General features: G+C 40.2%; 1 protein-coding gene across 1 annotated transcript in view; it reads left to right on the top strand.

Annotated features, from left to right (window-relative positions):
• LOC117970234 (Fc receptor-like protein 5) overlaps window positions 1–8,584 on the top strand; it is a 67,491-nt gene extending 58,907 nt beyond the window's left edge. Inside the window, exons 13-16 of the mRNA XM_059018551.1 lie at window positions 3,384–3,644; window positions 6,633–6,908; window positions 7,385–7,486; window positions 7,728–8,584. Of these exons, the coding sequence (XP_058874534.1) occupies window positions 3,384–3,644; window positions 6,633–6,908; window positions 7,385–7,486; window positions 7,728–7,762 (674 nt within the window). The 3' untranslated portion in view covers window positions 7,763–8,584. The remainder of the gene's footprint in view (window positions 1–3,383; window positions 3,645–6,632; window positions 6,909–7,384; window positions 7,487–7,727) is intronic.
• Window positions 8,585–9,075: the final 491 nt, after the last annotated feature.

Raw genomic sequence — 9,075 nt, forward strand, 5'->3', positions numbered from 1 at the left:
ACTGTGTCTGGTGAGTTTATTAACACAGCGATCCTGTTACACTGACTGTGTCTGGTGAGTTTATTAACACAGCGATCCTGTTACACTGACTGTGTCTGGTGAGTTTTTTAACACAGTGATCCTGTTACACTGACTGTGTCTGGTGAGTTTATTAACACAGCGATCCTGTTACACTGACTGTGTCTGGTGAGTTTAACACAGCGATCCTGTTACACTGACTGTGTCTGGTGAGTTTATTAACACAGTGATCCTGTTACACTGACTGTGTCTGGTGAGTTTATTAACACAGTGATCCTGTTACACTGACTGTGTCTGGTGAGTTTATTAACACAGCGATCCTGTTACACTGACTGTGTCTGGTGAGTTTAACACAGCGATCCTGTTACACTGACTGTGTCTGGTGAGTTTATTAACACAGTGATCCTGTTACACTGACTGTCTGGTGAGTTTATTAACACAGTGATCCTGTTACACTGACTGTGTCTGGTGAGTTTATTAACACAGCGATCCTGTTACACTGACTGTGTCTGGTGAGTTTATTAACACAGTGATCCTGTGACAGTAACTGTGTCTGGTGAGTTTATTAACCCAGATTAATGCAGAGCAATGGAGTTGAAATAGGAAGCATTCTGTTTAATTAAATGAATTGCAGTAAAATCTGTTATTATTATTATTAGTTTATTTAGCAGACGCCTTTATCCAAGGCGACTTACAGAGACTAGGGTGTGTGAACTATGCATCAGCTGCAGAGTCACTTACAATTACGTCTCACCGAAAGACGGAGCACAAGGAGGTTAAGTGACTTGCTCAGGGTCACACAGTGAGTCAGTGGCTGAGGTGGGATTTGAACCCGGGCCCTCCTGGTTACAAGCCCTTTTCTTTAACCACTGGACCACACAACGCGTTAAAGCTCATGAGTTAAAGCTTTTTGAATAGGTTGTATTAATGTACATCCTTTGGTTTACCCAAAGATATATTCAGATATATTCTATCTGATCTATCTATTCTGGTTTGTAAAATAGCGAACAATAACAAAGTCAAGACATTGATTTGGTCTGAAAGTGAGATAAAAACATCAAAAGGGCAATACCAGCGAGGTGTAAAGAAAGACACACGACTCAGCTATTACACCGAAAACCACTATATACATGATGTAATACGAGGTGTATAGCTGAGATAAAAAGAGAGGGGGAATGGAGAGAGAGCAATACTGTATACAGAGGAGAGAGAGAGAGAGAAAGTGAGATCTGTACAGAGGGAGAGTGAGTGAGAGATAAATATAGAGGTCTAAACAGAGAGGGAGAGATAGAGATGGATTGTAAAATACATACAGAGGGGGATGAGACAAATAGAGAGTCAGACAGATCTATACAACAAGCTAAGCTCTACAGGGGTGGGTGAGAGAGAGAAAGATAGTGTGATCTACAGTATATATATAAGGGAGTGTGGCAGGGTGAAAAGACCTGCCAGGGTAATGTGGGGGGGGGGGGGGGGGGTAGGGGGTATTGGGTTGGCAGGGAAGGGGTTAAATTCCTCCCTGCCAGAACACACATGTGGGAATGTGGCTGTAGCCGTAAATTGATTGATTAGTCAGTCAAGGGTGCGTGGGTGAAAGTGGCCAATGATCATTTTGACTGAAACTCCTGGGGCAAATTCCTACTTGGTTTGCTTGAAGGAGTTGTACACAACAAGCTTCAATATGAAAGCTGAAAGTTAATTTTAATTAAATTTTTAATGAAAAAAACATTTCTAAAGTAAAAATGGGATTCTGGACGGAGCACTTTCACTGATGCAGGTGTATAAAAACGGTAATCACAGGTAAGGTTAGAATTAATTAATCAATCAATCAATTTTATTTATATATAGCGCCTTTCACGACAGGTCGCCACAAAGCGCTTTACAAGGATATAGAAACAATACCTATTACAACAACAACAAGCAGTAAAAAAGGAACAGAATAAAAACAAAACAGTAAAATATGTAAAAAAAATTTTTTTAAAAGTTAGGATATATAAGGGTAAAAAAGTTAGGATATATAAGCTATATTATAAAATGTGTTTTAATCTAGTTTTAAAAAGAGCAGCAGTGGGATCAGTATGGAGACAGGAGAATATCAGCTCATGTAGATGAGAATGCCAAGCTATAAAAATGTTTTTTTAGTCTAGATTTGACAGCATCGGCTGAAGGGGCTTCTCTAATTGTGATGGGCAAGTTGTTCCATAATTTAAGTGCCATATAACTAAAAGATCTACTACCTGAGGTTTTGTTTCTGAATAGGTACAGACAGTAACCCAGCATCCAGTGATCAGAGCGGGCGATTAGGGACATAGGGTTACATAAGAAAGTTTACAAACGAGAGGAGGACATTCAGCCCATCTTGCTCGTTTGGTTGTTAGTAGCTTATTGATCCCAGAATCTCATCAAGCAGCTTCTTGAAGGATCCCAGGGTGTCAGCTTCAACAACATTACTGGGGAGTTGGTTCCAGACTCCCACAATTCTCTGTGTAAAAAAGTGCCTCCTATTCGGTATGGAGGAGCAAGACCATTTAAAGCCTTATAAGTTAACAGCAACACCGTAAAATCTATTCTAAAACTAACAGGGAGCCAATGCAAGGATGCCAGCACGGGGGTGATATGCTCTCGCCTCTTGACCAGAGTTAAAATTCTAGCAGCAGCATTTTGTACAAGTTGGAGGTGAGAAATCATGTTGTGGCTAGTCCCAATAAAAAGACCATTGTAATAATCAACCCTAGAGGATATAAAAGCATGCATTAATCTCTCTGCATCCTGCCTAGAGAGAATAACTCTCAGTCTTGCAATATTTCTTAAATGAAAAAACATTTTTGTAACATTTTTAATGAGTGCTTCGAAAGAGAGGTCTGTATCAAATATAACACCTAAGTTTTTTACATCTGCCCTAAAATCTGTACAGTCCATCAAATAAAACAAACCAAATGTGTATTTTTATTAGGTCCCAGTATCATGACTTCTGTTTTGTCTGAATTTAACATTAAAAAGTTATTAAACATCCAGTTCTTGATGTCAGCAAGACAGGTATTCAAAATGTTAGCAGCAGATACACACAGCCCTGTTTGAGGGACAAGTAAAGCTGAGTATCATCAGCAGAACAGTGGAAACTAACTTCATGTCTACGAATAAGGTCACCCAAGAGAAAATGAGAGTGAAAGAGAGAAAGTGCATGAGGAGGGAGAGATGGTGAGAGAGTGTCAGTGCACTCCAGTCAGTGGTCAATCCTGACCCGTCTCTCAGCCCTGCTGATCTGAACTCTTTCTGTCTTTTCAGATCAATGGGTGATCCTGCAGACTCCTCAATCCTGACCCATCTCTCAGCCCTGCTGATCTGAACTCTTTCTGTCTTTTCAGATCAATGGGTGATCCTGCAGACTCCCCTCCAGCCTGTGACTGAGGGAGACTCTCTGACTCTAAGGTGTCGTGTACGCACAAATTATACATTATCTAGGATTGTCTTTTTTAAAGATAATGAAGAGATTCAGTCCCAGAATAACACAGAGCTGAGTGTGGATCGTGTTTCAAAGAGTGACGAGGGGTCCTACAAGTGCAGAGCGATGTGGAACTCCTCAACTTACTCTGGTGACTCTGCAGAGGTGCGGGTGTCAGTGAGAGGTAGGTTCACTCGAACATCACCCCTTCTCTGTCTGTAATGTCTCCCTGCTACATTAATATTGGAGTCCAGGTCAACTGTATTTAGTGTATTGCTAATTTAAGGTACTAAAGTAACAGGGCCCCTATCAAGGGCAGAGCTTTCTGATATGACAGCAAGGGCTTGTGTTCTGCCAAGATGTCTTGAATTTGTACAAATCCACAGGAGGCCATACCAAATATAGCAATAAAGAGGCTCTGGATGGATATCAATTATTAAAGTAAATGTTGGTAGGTATGAAAGTTCACTCATGTTTTGCTTGTCTTTGTTTTGTGGTCGTTTCACCCTTTCTTGGATGTACTGTTTAGTTTCTTTTTGCCCATTTGAACATCTTACTGCAGGTATTTTTGTTTGTTTGTTTTTTATCAGAAGTTGTCCCCTGAAGAAACTTTGTTTTTCTCAGAGAGGAGCACGTTCTGTGCAGACTAGAGTCCGGTGCTGAGCTCTGCAAGACCACAAGCAGTCTGACAAAACAATACAAGCACTGCTAAATCACAATGCAGAATCATTTGTTTCAAGTTTTATTTTATAAATAATGGTATCGTATTTTTTGCCTATATGTTGTGACGGATTGCCTTCTTTGCCACAGATGTTCCTTCTTAAAATAAACACTTGACAACCAGGATGTGAGAAAACGCTGTAGCGAGTGTTTATTATTTACAAAAGAAAAATAAAGAAAACAAAACCTAACCCGATCTCGGGTCCTATCTAAACAGATGCTTTACCTAACTAATAGCGAGGCAGGCTAATCCTGTTACCTCGTCTCCAAAACCAAATCACAGTCCAAATCGTAGTCCAAATACCTTTTCCAATAGTTTGTTGTCCAGTTTCACAGTAATAATAACAATAATAATAATAATATAAATAAATAAATAAATAAATAATAATAATAATAATAATAATAATAATAATAATAATAATAATAGTAATCCAGCTCCCGAACGTCACTTTCCAGCTCCCGAACCAAACCCTCACAGACATTTTAAATGGTAACCAATTACATTGTTAAACAATTGACAAATCATTAAATGAATAATTAATTTGAACTGGAGCCAACCCTGACTCCAGTAGCTTCCACCTGGTCCTAGCGCCCCCCACCCCCCCCCCCCCCATGTATTGTCTCTACACAATAGTAAGTATTTATTTTAAACCAAACTTATTTATTTTTACTTTCCCTTATTTAACACACAGTTATTATTTACAAAATGTATTGTTTAACCCGACTTCATTTTTGATCCCAAACTCTTTACATTATTTTCTTTGTTTACCATCCAGTTGGTTTACGTTGTCTTTTCACATTTTCCTCATTTTCTTTAACCAATCCCTCACAATATATTGTGCAACTTTATGGTCATTAATATAAATAAATATTTACACTTGCAAGTTGAATACAGTAATTACATGTCTCTGCCAGATAAATGTCCAGAGCAGATTGCTTCAGCTTTTTCGTGCTTTTCTCAATGCATGCTGTTTCAATCTTGTTAACCATTTCCAGGTAATGACTGTGAATTTGTGATTGCCTTTCTGAACTCATCCAGTGAAGGGGTAACTGGTTCTGTGCCTTCTATGTCCTCATCAGCAGAAATGTCCTCATCCTGTCCCCGTCACTGTCAATGTCACTGGTTCAATAATGTCCTCGTCACTCATAGCTGCTCATGAAGAGGCTTGGTTTTATTCAAATTCAGTTTCCTCCAGTTTTGTTTATGATATTCCCAGTGTATCGCATTCCTCTCTAACAGACAGCATCTCATTCTCTTGACCTCCATTTTCTGCACGCCATCCAGCATGTTTAAAGCAGTTCACATGTTTCTGACATCTGCTCCCATGCTCTGCATGTGAATTGCATGGCATGTAGAATGTCCACCTGGATTATGGTTGCTGCTGTCCATGCACTCATCTCTCTTAGTAGAAATGTTCTGTACCAGGATTTGAAGCAGGAATAACCCCCTGGTCTATGGGCTGTAGTTCACTCATTGCATTAGGGGGGTGAAAGTGCACAGTAACTGCTTTCAGGTCTGTGAAAGGGTAGTGTCACGGCCAAGGCTGGTTACCAGAGACCAAAAACTCAAGTTTAAGTGCTGATGCACACTTTTATTAGCAATACAGGAACAAAAAAATGAACAAAAGATTTAAACAAACACAAATCAGATTTGCACCCAAGCTGTGCTGTCCCGGTGCCCATGCCGAAAACACAACATGCTGCTCTCAGCCTTTCCCTTAAACTAACCCTTCCCAACAAAGGGGTTTTCCTTCCTTTATATACATGTGGCCATTCCCCAAATAGCACTCAATTACCTAATTAGAGAATGGCCACACCTGTGACTGTGGCAGGTGTATATTTAACCCCATCACTGCCAAATGTGCATTTACACAGCTAACACATCACACTAGTTACAGGTCCGCCCTGCCACACACCTCTTCCCTTGTGCAAAACACACATGGCCACCACCGGCCACCTCCCTCCTTGATTAACTCCATCCCGCGTGGGTCGGAGGGAATGTTGGAGTTCAGCCAGCCCCAGTCAAGGACTAGATGGACAGGGCTGCCCTCACCAACCCAGACACACTGTCATCTGGTGCCAGCTGGCCGCAACATTGTCTTCTGGTCTTCTGTGGTGACCCTTGGCTTCTGTAAGGAGGTGCCCGATTAACTCCCTTTCTACCCCCTAAGCCCGGTGTCCCATTTGTCCCATCTCGGGGCTGCTCTCCAGAGAATAAAAGTGCTTCACTGTAGTCAAAATGCTCCATGTTGGTGATGTGTGTCTTACGCACAGTCAGTGGCTATGACACCGTGCCTCTTTCTATACAGGTAAGACTGTGGGCTAATATGTGGGATTACTCTTAGCACACAATGAACATTCAGTATATAATCTCTCTGTAGGGCCGTTAAAGTTGTAGATCCAATTTTTGTGACAGTCAAACTCTGACAGTGTTCTTGTTGTGTTGTGTCAGAGCTGTTCTCCAGGGTGACTCTGACAGCCTCTCCAGGAGCCACAGTGAAGGAGGGAGAGGCTCTTAACCTGACCTGTGAGGCAGCAGTGAACAAAACCCCCCGCCCTCAACTCCACTACACCATTGTGAGAGACGGGGAGCCTGTGACTAACAGCACTGACTCTGCACTGTACAGCATAGCCAGCACTGTGAAGAGCCACACTGGGAGCTACACGTGTGCTGTGGAGTCACAGGGAGTGAAGAAGAGCAGCCAGGAGCTACACATTGAAGTGCAAAGTAAGATCAGAAACTTTTCATAACTGACTTGATGATTGAAAGTGATCTCATAGATTATAATAGGTATCATTATATTCCCAGTATAGAACCCTTAATAAACAGATCACAGAATTGCCAGCAATATCAACACATTGGATTGAAAACAAATACACTGTACAGACACTGGTTCTGTACTATATTCAGTAGTGTTTTAGTTTTACATTAGGTTTAATTACATTTAAAATAATTTTCCACTTTTTGACAAACAATAAAATGAAAACATACTGATTTACCCAAATTTAGTGTTAATTGAGTGATTAAAATGATGGTTCAAATAAAATGCAGTTACAGCAGACAGCCATTGGAGTGACAGAGTGGCTGAAGTCTGTTCCTATAGAGCGAGTGTGAGCAGGGTAATGTTCTTGAATCCCTATCAGCTCAGTCAAGGTGTATGGAAGTCACTAGCACACACTCATACTGTACCTTTTCTCCCCCAGCGTCCTGGCACAGCGCTGTTGCTATTGGCTACAGAGTGAGCTTCACTCTGATTCATTTCATTGTGTTCACTCTGCTGCTCCTTCAATACTGCAGGATCCAAGGTGAGACTCCCAGTCAGTGCACACATTTCACCTGGCCTGTCACAGCACACATGCAGGCTTCTTCCTGTGATTTCTACAGTGTGAACAGCACACCCCAGTTCATTAAAAAAGAATGATTTCCTGATTAAATATACACAGCTAATTTACAGTGTCCAAAATAAACATTTAGCAAGTTTATATAAACACATATAACACAATTATAAGAAACAAACTGAAAACAATCTGCATATTTGTTTTCCAGGTTCCCTGTGTATTGCTGGTGGTACATCACGGTAAGACAGTATTGACCAGTATGTGTCCAGACAGGGGGCAGCACTAGCTATCTCTACCTGTCATCATCCTTTACAGCACTGAAAATGGAGATGGAAACTTTCTGATTCACTCTTTAAGAATCCCTCTTGCAAACTCACCTTCACTTTGACCTGTGTCCTGAAATGCTGTATTGGGTTAATTTGGCTTTTTTGGTTTCCAGATGATAAAGATTCATAATCATTATTCTTTGATTCAAGTTCAATCCAGGGTATTTAAAAAAATAACCCTTTCATCAGTAATGTCACAAAGCTGCTGCCTCCACAGAGTGTCTTTACAGTTGATACACAGCTGCTCCTTACCCTGAAATGCACTCTGTGATTTCAATGGGACTTGATTACTCTGAAGCCTAGAAGTGTCATCATCCTTTAAAGCTTCTGTTATTGCTGCAGTTAAACTCTGAGCCCTCCTTGTGTGTCTCTGACATCTGTCTCAGGAAAACCTCGGATCAGGATCAGGAGCAGTCAGCAGAGGGGATTGAGCTCTGCAGCCGTGTGCAGCACACTGGAGTGGAACTGCAATAATAGTAACTGCAATAGTATCGTACTGAAGATCAGCCTGACTGCCGTGTTTTAGAACTACTGTGAATATCTGTTCAAACTGCGGCTGTAGTTTACAGAAAATGACCATTGACTGGGGTATTTTCTAAGACCTCAAAACAAATGGATTATTCATTGATTGTTTGATTTAATTAATTTATTTAATAGATTGCTTGATTGCACAGTGTAACTTTAAATGCATTACTGAACAATGTATGTATTCATAAGCTATCCTTTAGTCAATAAACTGCTTTATTCTACTAGTGGTGTTCTGTATTATTAATGATACACCTTCAACATGTATTTGAACTTTCAAAGTATTGGCGGTTTGAGGTAGCAAACAGTCATTATTATAGATATTAATAGTAATTAAATTATATGTTTCCTAACCGTTGGAAGGGGTGTGTTGTATTAAGAAGATAAGAAGATAAGAAAGTTTATAAACAAGAGGAAAAAAGTTAGAAAAACTTGTCAGAAATTGCCGAGACACTCTATACAGCTCCAAGAGATTTGCTGTTTTCATCACTTAGAATTACCATCTGTACCAGTACCAAAAGTTTGAAACTTTCTTGCATAAAATGTGAAAAAAATATAAATATGTCTTATACACAATGAGATATAAGTCATCAAACTCAGTGAAAAGTGTTACTCTCCTTCTTCTTCCTCTTCTGTTTCTTACTTTTTAATAGTGTGTAGCGACTTTTCAAACAGAAAAGCTAAATAACTGGACATGTACCAATC

The sequence above is a fragment of the Acipenser ruthenus genome, chromosome 60 (genome assembly GCF_902713425.1).
Source record: "Acipenser ruthenus chromosome 60, fAciRut3.2 maternal haplotype, whole genome shotgun sequence".
NCBI lineage: Eukaryota > Metazoa > Chordata > Actinopteri > Acipenseriformes > Acipenseridae > Acipenser > Acipenser ruthenus.